At 35.7% G+C, this 20,685-nt stretch overlaps 2 protein-coding genes and 2 long non-coding RNA genes across 6 annotated transcripts; all 4 read right to left on the bottom strand.

Moving 5' to 3' along the window:
• Positions 1–316: 316 nt before the first annotated feature.
• On the bottom strand, positions 317–2,660 carry LOC100577698. The gene is made up of 2 exons (XM_003250045.4): positions 1,203–2,660; positions 317–1,118 (listed from the first exon to the last, which is right to left on the bottom strand). The coding sequence occupies exon 1, from the start codon at positions 2,511–2,513 to the stop codon at positions 1,218–1,220; it is 1,296 nt and encodes a 431-aa protein (XP_003250093.1). The 5' UTR covers positions 2,514–2,660; the 3' UTR covers positions 317–1,118; positions 1,203–1,217.
• A 4,019-nt stretch (positions 2,661–6,679) lies between these two features.
• LOC102653910 lies at positions 6,680–8,381 on the bottom strand. The gene is made up of 2 exons (XM_006562474.3): positions 7,589–8,381; positions 6,680–7,098 (listed from the first exon to the last, which is right to left on the bottom strand). The coding sequence occupies exons 1-2, from the start codon at positions 8,059–8,061 to the stop codon at positions 6,885–6,887; spliced, it is 687 nt and encodes a 228-aa protein (XP_006562537.2). The 5' UTR covers positions 8,062–8,381; the 3' UTR covers positions 6,680–6,884.
• Positions 8,382–12,975: 4,594 nt separating this feature from the next.
• LOC102653821 lies at positions 12,976–15,748 on the bottom strand. Of its 2 annotated transcripts, XR_003304947.1 has the most exons (4): positions 15,588–15,748; positions 15,371–15,517; positions 14,744–14,918; positions 12,976–14,659 (listed from the first exon to the last, which is right to left on the bottom strand). It is a non-coding gene; the product is annotated as an uncharacterized LOC102653821 (long non-coding RNA). The 2 variants fall into 2 exon arrangements; XR_003304946.1 differs by having other exon boundaries at positions 15,371–15,748.
• A 598-nt stretch (positions 15,749–16,346) lies between these two features.
• On the bottom strand, positions 16,347–17,526 carry LOC113218836. 2 transcript variants are annotated; one of them, XR_003304839.1, is made up of 3 exons: positions 16,995–17,526; positions 16,680–16,809; positions 16,347–16,389 (listed from the first exon to the last, which is right to left on the bottom strand). It is a non-coding gene; the product is annotated as an uncharacterized LOC113218836 (long non-coding RNA). The 2 variants fall into 2 exon arrangements; XR_003304838.1 differs by lacking the exon at positions 16,347–16,389 and adding an exon at positions 16,563–16,605.
• Positions 17,527–20,685: the final 3,159 nt, after the last annotated feature.

The raw sequence follows: 20,685 nt of genomic DNA, 5'->3' as shown, positions 1-20,685 counted from the left end.
TACAAAAGGGAAAGTTGGACCGGACGGTGTTGGTCAACCGGCCGCTTGCATTAAATTGTGACAGGATGTTCGTAAGAGATTCTAGCCTTGTGTTTTTTCTCGCGGAGAAAGCGTCGAAACTCGCCGTTACTTTTTGCCTCCTTTTAATTAATTCCAACGTTGCAAAATTATCCAACCACTAATAACAATTTTTTTTTTCAGCACCAAATTTTTAAATATATTTCATATTTCTTAGGATCATTGTATTGTTCACTGGTGGAAAGAAATTTGGGAAAGAAATGTCTAATTGGGTTAATTTTATATTAAGTTAAGATAATAATTGTATGCATTCCAATAAGATCCTAGATATATTAATATTATAAATTATATTTCAATCATCCTAACGTAATTTCATGAAATGAAAATAATTTTCACAATTTTCAATAATATCATAATCAAACAAAGTAGAAGATTTTATGTATTAAAAAATTATTTCCAAAAGACTTATTTAAAAGCATCTATTCCCTTTGGAACGATTCTTCACTTTTAGAATCGCGTAAAAATCGTGAAAGGATCGATGGAGAGAATTCGTTCGACGACGTCAGAGCTTGATTTTGACGATCTCGCGCTGTCCCTCCGCCATGATGAATGCACGACTCGCGACGTTATCGTAAATCTCTCGGGGCTCCGCTCTATTGTGAGGTCGCCCGTCATCCGCTTTCGGGGTCAGATCCTCAGGGAGGGTCCCTTTTCGACTCGAATTCCGATTAAGACTCCTTTTATAACGTTCCTGGATGTCCTGGTCGAGGATCCTCCATGTCGTGAAATCGACGTGGAACCTCGAGATCGAGAGAGATTTCGATCTTCGTCCGTTGGACGAAGTTGCAGGCACGGTTTTTAAAGGTAAAGGATTTCAATTCGAGCGTGTTCAAATATTATAAATAATATCGAGTAACAAAATTCGTTCCAATAAATTTTATTCTTATCCCTTTTCTCTATAATCAAATTATAGGAATAATATTAAAATATCTACAAATGTTATTATATCCCCAATTTTATAATGTTTAATATAATTATCATCCCACGAATGGCGTCGATTAAAATTCGCATCCCTCTACCCAATAATTTGCATATCGTATCTGCGAAACGAAGAAGAAAAATCGATTATATACAATAAACCTAGCCAACAAGATCAAATAAATAATTCTAAATGCTCAACTTACCAATTATTAAAATAATTAAAGTACTCGCGAGACGACTCTCGACGGCCCAACGGTCAGAGGTTGTCGAGGATTGTAATACACCTGTGGCACGTAGTTCGTCGCAGGATCCTTGTTGACCGTGGTAAAAAAAGAGCTGGTGGACGGCGAGACTACGACCCGTTCCTTGGCTTGGGCCAAGGAGAACTCATTCAAAGGTGGGACGATCATCTCCTCTGCGAGGGGGTTGACGAATCCCTTCCCGATCTCGACGACAGAGGACGGGACGGACTCGATCTGCACCTCCTTGATCGGCAGCTGAGGCACGATGTTCACGTTGGTCTGTGCTGGAACAGGAACAGGGTTGATGGCCGACTGTTGAGCGATCACCGTTGCGCTCGATTGGGGGAACAGAGTTTGAAAAGGTTGTCCAGCTTGCAGATTCAGAGTTTGAGGGACGTTGAAAGTCTCGACGATCTGAGGCACGTTGACCAGTTGCTGAAGACCGTTCGACTGGAGGCTCAGAGTTTGGGGCATCGAAGTTTGAAGCAATTGGCCTCCAGTTGATTGGACGCTGAGGATAGGTTGCTGTTGCTGCTGGATGCTGACAGTTTCGACGGCTCGAGGAGCTGATTGGATATTCAGAAGTTGCTGAGCTGGTTGAGTGTTGGATTGGATGCTGAGTGTTTCGACAGTTTGAGGCAAGGATTGGATGTTGAGCAGGGGTTGGACGTTGAGAGGTTGTTGCTGCTGGATGCTGACAGTTTCGACGGTTCGAGGAGCTGATTGGATATTCAGAAGCTGAGTTGGTTGACTGTTCGATTGAATGCTGAGTGTTTCGACGGTTTGAGGCAAGGATTGGATGTTCAGCAGTGGTTGAACGTTAGGTTGGACGTTGATAGTTTCGACAGCACGAGGACTCGATTGAATATTAAGAAGCTGAGCTGGTTGAGTATTGGATTGGATGACAGTTTCGACGGTTTGAGGCAAGGATTGGATGTTGACCACTGGTTGACCGTTGGGCAGAAGGTTGACAGTTTCTACAGTCTGAGGCACCGATTGGACGTTGAGAATCTGAGCGTTCGGTTGGATCAGCGTTTCGACGGTTTTGGAGGCTGACGTTTGCAGCGTTTGCAAGGCCTGGCTGGTTACGGGAAGCTGGTTGTTGAGAAGAAGCACCGATTTCTTCGATCGCTCGTTGTCCAAGATCCGGTCCTCTTTCAGAATCTCGTCCTCCAACCTCTGCTCCTCGATCTTCGACGACGTTGGGACAGCTTCGAGTTGGGCCGCCGTTAAGCCCAAAATAACGAAAGCGACGATCTTCTTCAGATGCATGTTTCTTGGATTACGATTGTTTCGGATTGTTTCTCGAGTTGGATTGTACGATCGTTGGTCGAACTGTGCCGATTCACGGCTGTGAAGCACGGTTTTTAAACGCGTCCCACCGGCTGCTGCGGCACGTTCGAATGTGGAAATCGCTCACGTATCGAAAACACCGGCCAACCGTGTTGACGCGCGAAATTGCGCCGTTATCGGATTGACATGCGTTTAGATGCAAACGTTATTAAGAATTTGGCGGGATTTATCTGCGCGATGTGACAAAACGCGATGCTTCTTGTTACGATATATTTCATTTGTTTTGTTGAGTATGTGGATATGTATTGTTGGTTGTCGAGATTGAAAATATATAATAATTTTTACGTAATACGTATGTTTATTATATTATATACTACGTCAAATTTGTTCTTAAAAATTTCTGTTATTTCTTATAGTTTATATTTATTATTTATATTTTCTAGAAATTATTAGAAGGAAAAAAAATTTGATATAGCTAAAACTATAATAATAATAATAATAATAAGGATTCATACGTTTATTTTTAACATTTTTTAATATTTCATTTTTATTCCTAACTCTTAACTTTAATCAAGAATTTCAAAGTATGAGAATTTAACTTTAAAAGAAATTCAATATCTTTTCCTTTTCCTAACTCTTAACTCTAATCAAGAATTCCAAAGTATTAAAATTTAAAGAAATTCAATATATATATTTTCATTTCATTTTTTCTAAGTCTTAACTCTAATCAAGAATATATATCTTTTTCATTTCACTTTTCCTAACTCTTAACTAATCAAGAATTCCAAAGCATTAGAATTTAACTTTAAAAGAAATTCAATATATATATATATATATATATATATCTTTTCCTTTTCCTAACTCTTAACTCTAATCAAGAATTTCAATTAGAATTTAAAAAAATTCAATATATATATATGTATCTTTTCCATTTCACTTTTCCTAACTCTTAGCTCTAATCAAGAATTCCAAAGCATTAGAATTTAACTTTAAAGAATTTCTTTGATTTTTTGGTCATCCAGAAGTTTATATTTTAATTTTACCTGGATCTGGATTAATTTCTCATATTGTAATAAATGAAAGAGGTAAAAAAGAAATTTTTGGTAATTTAGGTATAATTTATGCAATACTAGGAATTGGATTCTTTATTGTCTGAACTCATCATATTATTATAATTTACTGTTGGACTAGATGTTGATACTCGAGCATATTTTACTTCAGCAACAATAATTATTGCTGTCCCTACAGGAATTAAAGGAATTTTTAGATGATTAGCAACTTATCATGGAGCAAAATTAAAATTAAATATTTCAGTTTTATGATAACATATATACATCTTTTCCATTTCACTTTTCCTAATTTTTAACTCTAATCAAGAATTCCAAAGTATTAGAATTTACCTTTAAAAATAATTCAATATATATATATATATCTTTTTCATTTCACTTTTCCTAACTCTTAACTCTAATCAAGAATTCCAAAGCATTAGAATTTAATTTTAAAAGAAAATCAATATATATATATCTTTTCCTAACTCTTAACTCTAATCAAGAATTCCAATTAGAATTTAAAAAAATTCAATATATATATATATGTATCTTTTCCATTTCACTTTTCCTAACTCTTAGCTCTAATCAAGAATTCCAAAGCATTAGAATTTAACTTTAAAAGAAATATATATATCTTTTTCATTTCACTTTTCCTAACTCTTAGCTTCAATCAAGAATTCCAAAGCATTAGAATTTAACTTTAAAAGAAATATATATATCTTTTCCATTTCACTTTTATTCCCCAACTTCCCCAACAGCCAATAATTCCAAACTATTCAAATCGTCCCACCTTCCTTCCGTTCTCCAATAATCCACCACCCAGAAACCATTCCCCGCCTATGTAATTCCACCTATATTTACACCAAATCCTAGATTATAGATAGCCAACGCTAGGAACGGGCAGACACCAAGGTTAGGAAATTTTCCACGATCGGGGCTGCCTTATCGATTCGAGACAGTCGTTCAATCCCCCTCCTCCCCTCCTCCTTCCCTGAATCGCACTCGTAAACTCGCCTCGAAATCGCGTTACACTCGCCCTCCCTCCCTCCTTCCTTCCCAAGATCTCACAGATCATCCTCTCCCACCCCTCCACTTCTCCACCCCCGGCGCAATTTCTTCCTCCACTCTTGGCTTCTCTCGAGCCAACAGCGTTTCCAAGACTCGTAGATATTAACGACACCCGGTAGATCGTAATTTTGTCACCCTAGACTGGAAAGAGGGAGGGAGGAAGGGGTTGGCGGGGTTAAGAAGCGGAGCGGGCTAATTGCATGCATTTTTAACGGGGCGATACGTCGTAATCGGCGCGTATGATGGAAATGCGAGCGTAAAGCTTTACGCTCGGTGCACCCTGGGGAGAAAGGAGGTCGAGGGGAAAGGAAGTCTGGATTCCACCGGCCGCCGCCGTTTTTATCCCACCGGATGGCACCGGTGGAAAGGGGAAGTTGTGGATGCTCGAGGGTTGTTTCTTTTTTCTCTTCCTTCCTTCCTTTCTTTCTTTCTTTCTGTTTTTTTCTTTTCCTTCTTTTTTGGAGATTAGCGGAGGGTGACGAGGTATCAATTGTTTTAAGCGGATCAGAGGTTTTGATGAAAAGCTAGGGGCAGGGAAATGGAGGATCCGTGATAAACTGTTGTCTTGGAAAATTTTAATTTATATTAATATTAATATGTATATAATAAAATATAATAAAATAATTTTAATTTTAAATTTCTTTTGAATTTTGGTTTAATAAATATATTTTTAATTGTATTTATTAATTTTATTCTTCATTAAATAATTAATTCTCTTTATTCAAATCCTAGTTTCATAATATATATTTTCATTAAAAATTAATAAATAAATAAAATTTATAATCGAAAAAATATTTTAACATTTTAAAACAAACTTTAAAACAAACTTAAAAATTGCTTTAAATAATTTAATATATTTTTTACAAGATCGATATCATAATAATGCTTCCAGCCTAGTTTTACTCTTTTAGTAACAAAATTGCGAAGAGGAGCGATAGCTTCATTCTCGTTGCATTTCTGGAACACCTCCAACCGGGCCGTTCATTTGTTCGCGCGCGCGGGAATTCGCAAGGTCGGCCTATATAAATCGTTCCGAGACAATTTAACGGGCATTGATGTATCGACGTCCACTCGGTCGATAACCGCCGAATGTCCACTCGGTCGATAACCGCTAGCGAGCGACGTTTCAACCGATGTCACGCCGCGATAACGCACACCTCCTCGTCTTCCCACTTATCGACCCAATTACGTCTCCAACAGCTGTCCATTCTTCCATTCTTCTTGCAACGTTTATATTCGTTTCAAAAAAATCGATATCGAATCTATTCTGCTCACAAATTATATTATAATTTTTATTAGAATGAAATTTAAATATACATATATATACATAAGATATTTGCAGTCAACGAGTATTTTTAAAACGAATGATTAAACGAACGAATTCTGATGGAGGAAGCCACCCTTGAAGCAAGTCACCGTCTTAAACCAACTTCCCGTTTCCGATTTCCAATCGATACGAGAAAATCCAACGAGTCACGAGAGAGAACGCACGGTTCTTTCGAGACCCCCCCCCCCTCCTTCCCTCCCCCCCTCCTTCCAATCCAACGAAGCGAACGGTCCGGGAAACGACACGTTTGACGAGCCTCGTTGCCGCTCGTTACTCCTCGTCGACCGTGTCATTTGTCTCTCGAGAATAATCGACCGTCCTCTTCGCGAGGAGAGAGAGAGAGAGAGAACGATGGAAGGACAAGGAAGAGGGGTACAGAGAGTAATGGAGCTGGCTGCGAGCGCGAGAGGAGTCAACGAGAGGGTCGCAATTATGTAATCGCTGTGTCATTGCGTTCGGCTAATTCCATTACCCAACGAACGAGCTGGTAAAAATGATGGGAAACAAAGTCACGTATTGTAAATTTGCCTTTTTGTTTATGTTACTTTATTTAATAGAAAGACTCCTCTTCCTTGATGAAATGAAATCATCTTCAAAAAAATCAAAACAATTATTTACTAATGATATTTATTTCAGGCGTTAACGCTCTGTAAAATGGTCGAAAAAACGATATATATATATATATATATATATATATATATACGTATATACGTACGCGAAAGAAAAGGAAAAAGATCGGGTGGAAATGGGCCGGCTCGAATTCCATGCCGTGCGCAACGCGACTGCAACACGGTGTGTCCGCGATTAAATCAGTCGGCCGCGATGTCACCTCGAGCGCGTGGTATGCGACGAAGGAATCCTTGACAGGAGGTCGCCGGATCCTTGTGCCCCCCCGTGGCGCATGAATCACCGGGACTCGCCTCGCCCCGCCTCGCCGTGTCTTGTCGCCCCCTCGGCCGAGGTGACAGCTGTCAAGCGGCTGCTATACGCCGCGGCTGTGCGCGCCATGGTGTAGGAGGTGTACGCCGTCCCCGCGTGAAATCCCCTCTCCCTCTCCTTCCTCGAAAATTGTGACCGAGCATCGTGGTCCTGCACTGGCGTAGACAGTCTGGAACAATTCCTTTTTCCACGAATTTTATTCTTTTGTTTTTGAATTAATTTCGAGCAACAAAAATCACGTTTTTACAAAGTTGTAAAAAGTATAAATATAGCGCGGTGGTATTTCAAAAGGTGGTATAAATTCGAGAGAAAAATTGGCGGAACGAGATCAAGAAATAGCGCGATATACATACAATACGCATTGCACGACATTCTTGTTCTTGTGTTCGAGTCGCGAATACCTTGCCATTCGATACCGCGAATACCACGTTTCGCTATTTAGCAATCGTGTAATTTATTTTTTTATACCGATCGTAATTAACGAGTAATTAATTGGACGGGATTTATGACAAAATTAGAAAAATCATTCGTAAGATTTACATAAAAAAAAGAATTCATTTTCACAATTTCTAAAATTAAAAATCTGAATCCGATAAGTGAAACACAAACGAAATATAAAATAAATGAAAATTGTTTTACCGATGTTTCTTTTTCAAATCCCTTTCACGTACCTTGCACACGAGAAATCGTTACACACTTCATCCTCGCGATACAACTTTGCATCCACTCGCTTCTCCCGCATTCCTATCGCAGGTTCATCGAGTATAGCACCGGTTCCCATGTCCGTATCTCGATCAGAAAAGGACTGTACGCGTCCCGTATCTATAGATCGATTTGCGTAGCGCACGATTACAAACTGAACCAAAAAGACTACATCGATGAAACTAGTTCTTACACGAGGAACAAGTAGAGGAAGATGAAAAATAAGAATAAGGAGGAGGGAAAAGGTGAAAAATTTCCCAGGGCTCGTTAACCATCCACCTGTGTTCTCGCGCCATTGCGTGTACACGCACGTGCACGTGGTTCGCCTTGACCCGCGTGAGCCACCTCCGAGGGATGCTCGTCGATCGCCGGATCCATAAGTCGAGAATCGAGATACTGGATGATCGTGTTGTCCAGTGTTTCCCAGTCTTTCTTGAATCATAACGCTCTTTCATCGTATATAAATAACTCGTGCCTTTTGTCGTATAAAATAAAAGAAATTAGAAAGAGTAGAAAAAAATTTAGCTTTTGAATTAGTGAAATGATCATCTCGATATTCCTATAAAATATATAATAATGTAATTATATCAAAATAAATTGTGCTAAGAGTCAATAATTAAAACGATAGTAATGATTCTTTTTTAAGGTTGAGAAAAGTTGAGAATTACTGATGTAATCGATCATAATTCATCTTGCAATGACAAGTTTATTTTTAGAAATGAAAACAGGAAACCAAAAAAGAAACATAGATTGAACGTAGAACGAATCTCTCTATAATAATGTTAATCTAAAACTGTCTCTAATCTTCTTTAAACATTATATATAAAAATTTTCGTTAACTTTGATTTGACTCTTTAATAACTTTATTATAAATTTTATTACCATCGTAAACTGCTCAACAATAGTATCCTAACCTAAAATATCACTACTTACGTATAATTTTAATCTCAGCTTCTAATATATTCTTCCTCCTATCTCCTCGGACAATCTTATTAAAAATTTCTGTCCGATAGAGCTGTAGTCGCACTACGCTCTATTCCGTACGACAAAATACCGATAAAGTACCAGATTTAACACGGCGAAATGTCAAAGCTTCCCGTTATCGCGATCCCAGTTTCCGTAGAACAATGTACCATAAAGGCATTGCAGCAGCAGCAGGAGGCTAGTAGGACAGGTCAGGATACAGAAAACGATCGGACACGTCCACGGCTGGCTCGTAGGACAATCCGTTAGCCACATTGCCCCCCATCGAATCGTCCGTGATCCGAAACGTCCCTCGGATGTGCCCGACGCGACGGAACGAGTCTCTTTTCCCTCTGTACCGACAATGGCCGTTTTTACACGTGGCGCTGGCATCGTGACTGGCGTTAGGTGTTGCCGCGTCTATCACGGTCGCGTACACGCTGCTAGCCGGTAATTTAGCTGCGAGCCCGCGTCGATTTCTCTACCCGATAAAGCCACGCGAGAGAAAGAAGAGACAAGGGAGGATCGTTCTGGCGAATAATTCAGGGTCGAGTCTATTTTCGAATTGACGGAGAGAAAGAGAGAGAGGAGAGGTTGTATCTGGACGTTTGAATCGAACGAGCGACGGACGATACTCGGCCACCATCGTTTCCAAACGATTCACGATAATGACAGAATCGTAACCAGAAGTGTTTCCCTAGTTTCTTTTCGCGTGGCTATTGTTGGGTCATGGTTGGTGATTTTGATATTTGTGAACTGAAGAAAACGATACCGTTGGTTATTTCTCTTTGTTCTTGGTTATGTGTGCAGTGTTGTGAAAGTTTTAGATTTTTTTAGAATCTGATTCATTTTGAAAATGAAAAAAAATGACGTATTGAGAAGTAGTTTTTTTGTAGTTTCTTTAGTGTAAAGATAGTAAGAATTTTATAGGTTATGTTAAGCTAATCCAGAATAAGAAATAATAAATTGCAATTTCAATAAGAAATTCGCAAGAAAATTGCAATTTTTAAAAGATGTTTAATAGGTTCATAGATTTAACGATTATTATTAATAAATCATTGATCATCATCTTCCAAATGAATCCCCAGCGAAACGAAACAATAGAATCGTGCAGTGATCGTTTACAATTGGCAGCTGCACCCAGATGACCCTGCCACTCCATAGAAAGCTACTATGTCATTTCATCACGAAACCCACTGCCTTTTGATCAACTGTTTCTCCGTGTCATCGTTGTATTGCTATGACCATTTTCGTTTACGTGACTTCGTGACACTAGACTTGATCTTTCCGTGTTCGAATTGCTCGATCAAGTACGACGATCTCCCGATACTTTTTCCTTTTAGAATTTTTGAAAGGAAGAAATAGAAATTAGATTATTCGATTTATAAGATTTATAAGAAAATCGAAGAAAAATTTCAAATATAAACGAAATGGATCGGATTTAACGAATGTTACGAAAAGATATAAATAATTCGCGTCACTTATATATCGCATGATCGATTTTTATACCGTATTAAATAACACCACCAAGTTTTAATGCAATTGTGAACACCACGAACAACTGATTGCCAGAAGAAAGCACTAAACGGCCAATTACGTTCACACTGTATTCACTAGAAGGCAATAGTATCGTATAATACCCTTCAAACGTGTCAGGAACGTTTCTCTCCATTAACACACCGCATTCGAAACACGTCAGAATAGTCTAGCAGTAAGTTCAGACAAAGGAAAGCTCTACGACCGTTGGTCACGCTAATTTTACGCGTGATTGCTAGCAGCGGTCGCCATTATGCCAGCTTTGACAGTTATTATCCGGTCGACATTCTTTCATTATACCAATTATGTGTTTTAAATGATGAAAAAAAATCAAATTATCTTTAAATTTTCTTTTTTTTTTCCCCACTAAAGTAATCGATCGTTCGTTAAATTTCATCGATCCAAATGATTATTCTCGTAATTATGGTTTCACCGTGTGATGCAAGCGGTTCAAACCGATTGAGAATCGATCGAAATACGGCCGAGCAGAGGCTAAAGGGTATCTTGGAAGATGTTACGAGCGGGTATAAAAAACCGGCTGGCCAGACACAGCTAGTGGGAATTATTAAATTGTATTCGCGCGGTTGAATTGGAGAGGTCACGAAGCGATCGACGACGAGCGCTAGTCACGAGACAGGGCGTCTCGCTCGAGCGATTTTGACGCGAGTCGAGCATTGTTCCACTCGACGATAGATAATGGGAGAAATAATGAAATATATTATTTTCGATGCTGAATCTACACGTTTTATAAATTCTGTTACTTTACAATTTGGAAAGTATAGATACTAGGTAAGAGATTTCATATTAATAGTTTTTAAATTGTTTAGAAAAATTTCAATCAATACATAAAAATTAATTAGTCTAACAAAATATGATTCAAACACTTCAAATCTAATATTATGAAGAAAATCTAAGAATAAAATCAAGTTTTTTTATTCAAAATCTGTTACATTTAATACTAAGAGAAAGATTACAATTTCTAAGAATCAATGATAAATTATTTAAAAAGATTTTTCAAAAATTAATTATCTATAAAAGTATCATTTAAATTAAAGATCTTATTTTAAAAGAAAATCTCCAAAATCTTATACCCAATTTAAGCCAAAATTTACAAATCCTCTTCAAACTGTTATACTCAAAAAGATTTCACTTTTCAATAATCATTCATCTCGTAAAATATCAAGTTAAAGATTTCGGTGCAACGTTATCTCGAACAAAGCCTCTCTGACATCATGTTTTCGCTGCAAAAAGCCATCGCTCGTCACCGACCCGTCGAAGATGTTGCTCTCTAGAACAAAATGATCGTTTTATCGCCGTTCCGCCGAGATCTATCGCGCTTGCGCCGAAACTCTGTCGACGAGCGACAGAGAAAGTATCCTTTCATCCAGGGCCGTGCGACTCTCTTTCGCCGTCCTGATCCTAATGGCCCGGAACGTGAGAGAGCAACCACTCGACAATCTTTACGACTGAGTCGCGTTTACGGCCGATTTTCCAGCGACGTCGTAAACGTGTATACCTGCTCCAAGCTCCTGTACGAGGACCGTAAAACCGACGACACGATCGCCGGTTCGTGAATTTCGCGACGCTCTCGTGGGAACCTGACACTTCGATCTTCCGTGATCAGTTGGTGGAGAGAGATGGTGCGTCGGTCGCTTCGATTTGGATGGAATCGATGGTAGGAGAAGAGTTTAGAAAGTTGCCGAGACCATTCGGTGCATAGATGGTTGGACTCTGGAAAGGGTTGTGATTAGAATGGAAGAAAGTTTATAGTTAATTTCAGCGATGGAGATTATAAAAAAAGATGTAGTGTTTTGTAATGAAATTTAAATTTTCTTGTTTAAATAAAACATTTGTATATCTATAATTATAAAACAATTTAAATTAAAACTTTTAATATTTCATGTTATGTGTATTATTATTTTAATTATGCATGAGAAAAATAATTATAAATATTGATATACATTTAATCAGAAAAATAATCAACGATATTTTTGAAGAAGCAACGTCAAAAACATATAAAATTAGTCAACTTATAACATGTTATTATAATCTTGGATAAAATTAACCTAAATTAATACAACTGTTTTATCACGAATGTTTTTAATCTCCATCACAAGCGAAAAAAAATACCTCCTGCGTGTGTGCAAAGACCCTTACAACACTGTGTGTACGATGCTGATAATAACGTCGATCGGAGGATCGAGCGAGGAGGCAATGATCGATTTCTAGTGATGGACGTCGCCACTCGGCTCCATGTCACCGAAGCCGGTCGATATGCGAACGTCGATAGTCACTTAGCGGCTCATCAGAAGCTGCTAATCTTAATTCGCTTATCGGATTATTCGCGGTTCCAGCTGATGGAGATGTTTCGCGCATGAAAGGTAATCCGGTCGGTATGGTAATTCATCGGTGGACATCGTCGTAACGCTCCTGTTTCTTTCGTCTTGCTGCGCTCTCTTTTTCTTTCTCTCTCTCTCTCTCTCCCTTTGATCGCTCCTCGTGTCGTTTCTCTCGTGCTCTCGAAAAGTTTACACTTGCCTAGAACATATATATATATAAATATTTAATGAATATAAATAAATAAATATATATATTTATATATAATTATTTATTAATATATAAATATTTTATTTGTAATAAAAATAAATATAACAAAAAAAAACATATATGTATATGTTATATTTTTAATCAATAAAATTAATAGAAAATTAAAAAATATTTAATTAAATTTAATTAATTTAATTAAATTTATGTTAAAATTTTATACTAATTAATAAAATTGTAAATTAGATTATATGAATAATCAATAATGAAATAAAATGAAATAATGAAAATAAGCAATAAAATTTCACGTCATTATAATATGTTAATGTTCAGAAATGATATTCCTGATCTTGTGAATTAATAACACGTAATTTTTCATTTTTAAAAAATAAACTTCCAAGCTTCCAATCTTTGAACATAATTTTCTGAAAGATCTTTCACTAACAAATTTTTCTAAGAAATCAATATAGAATTTCCTTTTCCCATTTTATGTTACTTCAAATCAATTTAGACAATAAATAAGCAATAAAATTTCACGTCGTTATAATATGTTAATGTTCAGAAATGATATTCCTGATCTTGTGAATTAATAACACGTAATTTTTCATTTTTAAAAAATAAACTTCCAAGCTTCCAATCTTTGAACATAATTTTCTGAAAGATCTTTCACTAACAAATTTTTCTAAGAAATCGGTATAGGATTTTCCTTTTCCCATTTTATGTTACTTCAAATCAATTTAGACAATAAATAAGTAATAAAATTTCACGTCGTTATAATATGTTAATGTTCAGAAATGATATTCCTGATCTTGTGAATTAATAACACGTAATTTTTCATTTTTAAAAAATAAACTTCCAAGCTTCTAATTTCACATCTTTGAACATAATTTTCTGAAAGATCTTTCACTAACAAATTTTTCTAAGAAATCAATATAGGATTTTCCTTTTCCCATTTTATGTTACTTCAAATCAATTTAGACAATAAATAAGCAATAAAATTTCACGTCGTTATAATATGTTAATGTTCAGAAATGATATTCCTGATCTTGTGAATTAATAACACGTAATTTTTCATTTTTAAAAAATAAACTTCCAAGCTTCCAATCTTTGAACATAATTTTCTGAAAGATCTTTCACTAACAAATTTTTCTAAGAAATCAATATAGGATTTTCCTTTTCCCATTTTATGTTACTTCAAATCAATTTGGACAATTTGTGTATTTTATATTATCCTTGATCATCACATCCAGACATTCTGGAAATGGATCCGGCAAGAGGTCATCGTCCAGGTCGCCTGCTAGATCCTGCTAGATCGATAGAAGTCCAGGAACCAGCTTGATCGTCCCCTGTCGTCCCTCCTACCTTTCTCTTGTCCCCGCATGATCTTCATCGACCCATAAGTCCCGTCTCGCGAAATGACCGAGTATTTATCTCGTCGCAAACGCGATCGCCGCTGTTTAATTGCCGGATTTGATGCAGAAGCGGCCGAGTAACGAGCAGGCGGCCTCTCTAACGAGCGTGCTCCCGATCACGATCGCGATCCGCTCGCTTTCCACCGCGCCGCTCGCTTTTCTTCCCTCCCTCCCTCCCTCCGCGCCCGCTTTCTCGTACAATTTCGAATGTCACGCGATACGCCGTTTCCTCCTTCAACCTCTCCAACGGCTAATTCACCGTTCGTCGATCGCCAAACGTCGATACGTTTCGCGGTAATTGAGATCGATTCGAGATGATAAATACCAGCCTTAAAGTCTCTCTTTTTTGGTTATTTTATACATTTATCTCCACGAAAAACGGAGTTGGAGAGATTTATGGAGAGGTTTTTATTTGGCGCGAAATTTTCTTGGAAACGAAATCGAATGATCGAAGCTGAATTTTCGAATTTTTTCTTCGGAGACGTATTTACTTTCTCGTGCGTTTATGCAAAAAGAGAAACGAGAGAAATTTAAATAAAGAATCTATTCTTTCAAGTATCCTCGCATTAATTTTCGTGCTGCGTCCTGCAAATTATTATGCATTTTTAGTCATGAGAAAAAGAATAATTAATACTCTCAATAATTCACTGTAAAAAAATATATTCATACCTGTAAATACCATCAAACTTCCATGTATCAGAATATCTCGGATAAACGGAAGATCGTGCGAAAATTCGTGAAAAAGGAAATCCATGAATCCATATGAACATTTTCCGTTCGACGGAGCAGGCTTGCCTCAGATGCCAGTTCAGGGGGAATCTCGATTTCTTTTAACCGATCCAACCTGTAAATCCCACAGTGGGTTTTAATGACGACGAAATTCCGCGCGTTAATTATCCGGGGATAATTGAACCACGGCGATGACACTCGGGCGCCGATATGCTTTTCCACGCCCGTGCGACTCGCGGAAGGAATTCTCGATATTGATATTCAAATGAGAGAGGCCGGTGTTCCGTGATCTCATCGATGCTGCTGATATCAGCATTAATTAAACTCGGGTTGGTCCAGTGTCTCCCAACTTTTTCCTTGAGATGTAATCCTATTTTATTTGACAAGGCAAGTGAATCTTTTCTCCATTTTCTCCATTTTTAACAGAGAATAAAGTATATTTTTTATTTAAAAAAATATCATCTTGAAAATGAGAGCAAGTGAGATAATTCTGATCACCGAACAACTCGTTAATTTATTCTTTTTTATTTGATTAAATATATACGTAGTGTATGTGTTTTAACTTACGTTTAATTTATCTTTTAGATTAGCTTTTCTTCCATTAGCATAGGAGACAGAAGATAGGAAATATATTTTTTTATTCAATTACTCCATTGAATAATTCATAGATTAATTGAAAATGAATAATTTTAAATATACCAGATGATCAAGTACCTGTATAAATGGAGAATAATTAGTAAACAGTTGAAAATTAATTATATATATGTAATATATGTGTTTTAACTTATGTCGTTTAATTTATTTCGTGGACTAGCTTTTCTTCCATTAGCATAGGAGACAGAAGATAGGAAATATATATATTTTTATTCAATTTATTCAATTACTTCATTGACTAATTCATAGACTAATTGAAAATGAATAATTTTAAATATACCAGATGATCAAGTACCTATATAAATAAAGAATAATTAGTAAACAGTTGAAAATTAATTATATATATATGTAGTATATATATATATATAACTTTCATTAGCATAGGAGACAGAAGATAGGAAATATATATATTTTTATTCAATTTATTCAATTACTCCATTGACTAATTCATAGACTAATTGAAAATGAATAATTTTAAATATACCAGATGATCAAGTACCTGTATAAATGGAGAATAATTAGTAAACAGTTGAAAATTAATTATATATATGTAATATATGTGTTTTAACTTATGTCGTTTAATTTATTTCGTGGACTAGCTTTTCTTCCATTAGCATAGGAGACAGAAGATAGGAAATATATATATTTTTATTCAATTTATTCAATTACTTCATTGACTAATTCATAGACTAATTGAAAATGAATAATTTTAAATATACCAGATGATCAAGTACCTATATAAATAAAGAATAATTAGTAAACAGTTGAAAATTAATTATATATATATGTAGTATATATATAACTTTCATTAGCATAGGAGACAGAAGATAGAAAATATATATATTTTTATTCAATTTATTCAATTACTCCATTGAATAATTCATAGATTAATTGAAAATGAATAATTTTAAATATACCAGATGATCAAGTACCTATATAAATAAAGAATAATTAGTAAACAGTTGAAAATTAATTATATATATATGTAGTATGCATATAATGTAGTATATATATATAACTTTCATTAGCATAGAAGACAGAAGATAGGAAATATATATATTTTTATTCAATTTATTCAATTGCTCCATTGAATAATTCATAGATTAATTGAAAATGAATAATTTTAAATATACCAAATGATCAAGTACCTGTATAAATAAAGAATAATTAGTAAACAGTTGAAAATTAATTATATATATGTAATATACGTGTTTTAACTTACGTTATTTAATTTATCTCGTGGATTAGCTTTTCTTCCATTAGCATAGGAGACAGAAGATAGGAATATGTATTAAATAATTCATAGATTAATTGAAAATGAATAATTTTAAATATACCAGATGATCAAGTACCTGTACAAATGAAGAATAATTAGTAAACAGTTGAAAATTAATTTAACATCAATTTCTTCTCTATTTATACTCACTCAATTATCCAATTTAATCGTCGCTTTCTTTCATAAATAAAATAACGTTTCAATATACACGTTTCCTAAATACATCCTAAAACAAGGGAATTGGAATTGTGGAAACCTTACCTCTCACCGTGGCTAACTCGACGTAACATAATCACAGTCAATTACAGCCTTTCTCCCGACACTCCCATAATCCGCGACCAGAACCCAGATAACCGGAAAACCTACTGGCTACCGGTATGAGTCACTCTCCTCCTCCGATTCCCCAAGATCAACCCAGAGAGAAGGCCCCGATCCTCCATCATTGGCCGACGATGACACAGCTTGGCCGGCGTATAACCGTATTCTGCCCTCGGACTTACGCATGCTTGAGCACGCAAAATGCGGCCCCCGATCATCCTACTCTTAATCACGGAATCGTTTCACCGACCAACTTCCCTCTCTCTCTCTTTTTCTCTATATTTTATCTTCCACTCTTCTCTTTCTCCCTCGTTTTTTTATCCGTGAAGCAGGTTATCGATAAATGAATTGTAAATACTCGGGTCCAGACCTTATCTCGGCTCGTTGAATCACTGCGTTTTGTACTTATTTGTAATGTGTAAATTTTAATCCAAAGTCTCTGTACATTATTGGGTAAAAATTTGGATTCATTTGGACGTATCTGAAATAGAATAGAAAGTTAGGTTAGAATTTTCTAAAGATTCTTTTGAGAAAGATTGTATTGTCTGTGCAGTGTTTTAAATAAAAAATTTAATATACTTGCAATTGAAAAAGTGATTCTTGAACAATTATACCTTGCAGCTTGCATAAAATGAATAATGAAAAGATTATAATTATTCTTGTGTTCCTAGAATATGGATAAATAAGTTTCTAGATAATTATATGTAAATTATATTATGAGTTTTTAAATCGAGATTTTTAAATTGAGAACCACTGTTCTAACTGTACCTTTCATAAGTTAATTTTATCAATAAAAATTATAGAGAGAAAATGATAAAACAAATTTTCTTATTAAGAACACTATTTGTACGATTACGCATACAATTCTTCCCACGTAGAACGTCATATCATAAGAGCAACGACAAAAGACACGATACGTGTCGCAAGATAGGATGAAAAAAATTTCTATATGGTGACATAAAATAGCAAACAGGCATGGCTCCTCCCGCGTCTCGTTTTTCCTTGGTCGCGGCTTATCGCGATAGAATATGGAAATGTCGTGGAAGACGTGGGTGTGTTGAAACAGGGATTAACATCGAGGATAATTTTCCTCGTGTATTGTCGTTATGGATATTACGTAAAACGGATATCACGTTGCCTGTCAGACTTTCCGTCAAATTTCAATAATATTCCAACTTGATTCACACGATGAAAAACATAAACGATACCAATTCTTCTTACTGCAATTAAATATTTTATTTTTCTGCATTATTTTTGTAAAAAAAAACTGGAACTTTAAATATTTATATATATATATTCAAAATATTTAAAAAAGAGCGGTATACTAAACCTTTTATGAAATCTTTATGAAATCTTCTTTCTCCTATGAAATCTTCAATTATCTATAAGTCAACACATTCCTTAGAGACATGTAACTATGTATTTATGTAACTGTTCGTGGTATTATGGATTCTATATTGTCGGATATTTGCGCGATAATCTCGACTGGTTAGAAGTACATTAGTACATTGATCTATGGCATATAATAATAAATATAGGTAGCCGACTATTTGGCGTGTTGAGACGCGGGTGTAGACACTAGGATTTTCTAATGGTGCGCGGTGCGATCATTTCCTTAAGTTTCTCAGAGAGAGTATTATCGATAGGTTCGTTAATAGGTGTGAAAAAAGTGTTGACGCTCGATAAATCGAGTTGCGATCGGTAACTGGTTGTTTGGTCGGAGGGATAAAATAGTTGAGTGAAAGAATTCGTGGACAAGTAGCGAGGCAAATTACTTACTTTCTGATGTAATCGCTGAAATTGCACCACGATTAAATAAAATATCATTACATTTATTCGATTCCTTTCAATAATATCGATTATTACCAATATAGAAATTTTCCCATAACGTATCATTAGATTTAATATATAGGTACTCGTTATACTGAAAATTTAAGAAAGATTAGATCTTTATTGGAAAAGAAATCTTAATAAGATTATTATTTAAACGTAAATATATTTATAACTATTTTATCAGAGGAACTAACCTCACATGTTCAGGAAATTATATAAAACAGTTTGATATAGTCAAATATTATTAGTCTTTTTTCCCAGTAAAAAATAGGGATTTCCACGATAAATATTGAAAACAGGCAAAAACTGACTTTATGCGATAATTATCGAGTTTATCGGTACTAACTATCGGATTACGTAAAAAACCGGACACGAGAATAATCTACAATAATGGCACCAACCGTAATTACCGTAAGATGGCAATCCCTGTCCCTCTTTTGCTTTTAAGTTAATTATGCGCGCGCAACGATACGCATATTGGGCTGCTGTTCTTTCGAGGCGATAAATTCTTTTCATACGACATATTTTCCTTTTTTTGTGTATTATCTTTTTAATTTATGCAAGTTTGCTAGTGTATAATCAATGAAGACATTGAACAATAATGGCAAAGATGGAGGAATGTGAAAAGAATTGAAAGTAAATAATCGATAAAATTTTAACCGAAAAATAATAAGTACGATAATATATGATGTTTCAAACACATTTTTGACTATATTTATTTTTGTTTATTATTGTTTATTGTGCAATAAAGTTAATTTGTTAATTTCGAGTGAAGTATTCTATATTTAGAGGTTAGAAAGATTAGACTCTATCAACTCTAGAATGTCTTATATTACTATTATATGAACAAAATATCATATAAATTTTCAAAATTACTTTTTCAAAATTATTAATACATACATTTTTCTATATATATATATATATATATTTTAATGATCATATTTCAGAATTTCAGAAATTCGCACACGATACATTCATATAAACTTGTTTTATCGTTTCAACCATTGAATCCAATTCTAAGCTGTTTTTCACAATTTAACTCGCACGATGTACAAAAAACAAACCATCAATCATACGCAAACCTAACCCCAAATCTTCCAGCATTCACAAGTAAGTATACTTGCTTACTTTAAATCGCGATTGCACACACCAAGAACATAAAATAAAACTTACTTAAGGCACGAATCGTATACTAAAGGACAAATGGAATTCCAAGCGAGCCCATCGATCAAATTGAAAAGAGCCACGAGGGACAAGTGTCCCCGGGCGTAAGAAAGGTTAAGGTCGTCTCCATCGTCGTCGTCGTCGATCGTTGTGATGCTCGTCGTTGTTCGACATCAGAATTCTGTGGAACATTATGCAACTAAGGCGAGGTGAATCTGGTCGGTGTTCCTCGAGCGAGTCACGATAAATTTCCATTCCGTTCACCACTCCCTCAGCAAGGAAACCTGACCGGGTATTCATTTTCTGACGCGATTCTGCGTTTCAGGTTGAGACCCAGCTTATAGCGCAAATTGCAGGAGAGCCGCGTTAATTGAATGTTGCTTGGGATTGGATAAGCTGAATTAAGGAGGCACCGTAGAGTTTTTATCGTGGTAAGCGTTCGAGGTTGTGCGAGGTCACTGTTGAAATCACTGTGAAGATTGGAACGGGCAAATTTCGAATTTCGAAAGAAACGATGTGGTTAATTTTGATTAACTATGCTACCGTATTGAAATGCAACACCATACGGTATTATAATGGAAATATAATTTTTTAATTTTAAAAAAGTTGAAAATTACTATTATTACAATTGCATTAG

Source organism: Apis mellifera, linkage group LG6, assembly GCF_003254395.2.
Source record: "Apis mellifera strain DH4 linkage group LG6, Amel_HAv3.1, whole genome shotgun sequence".
In the NCBI taxonomy this organism is placed as follows: Eukaryota; Metazoa; Arthropoda; class Insecta; order Hymenoptera; family Apidae; genus Apis; species Apis mellifera.
The sequence above is the reverse complement of the archived record's forward strand: the minus strand, read 5'-3'. Positions and strand labels throughout refer to the sequence as shown.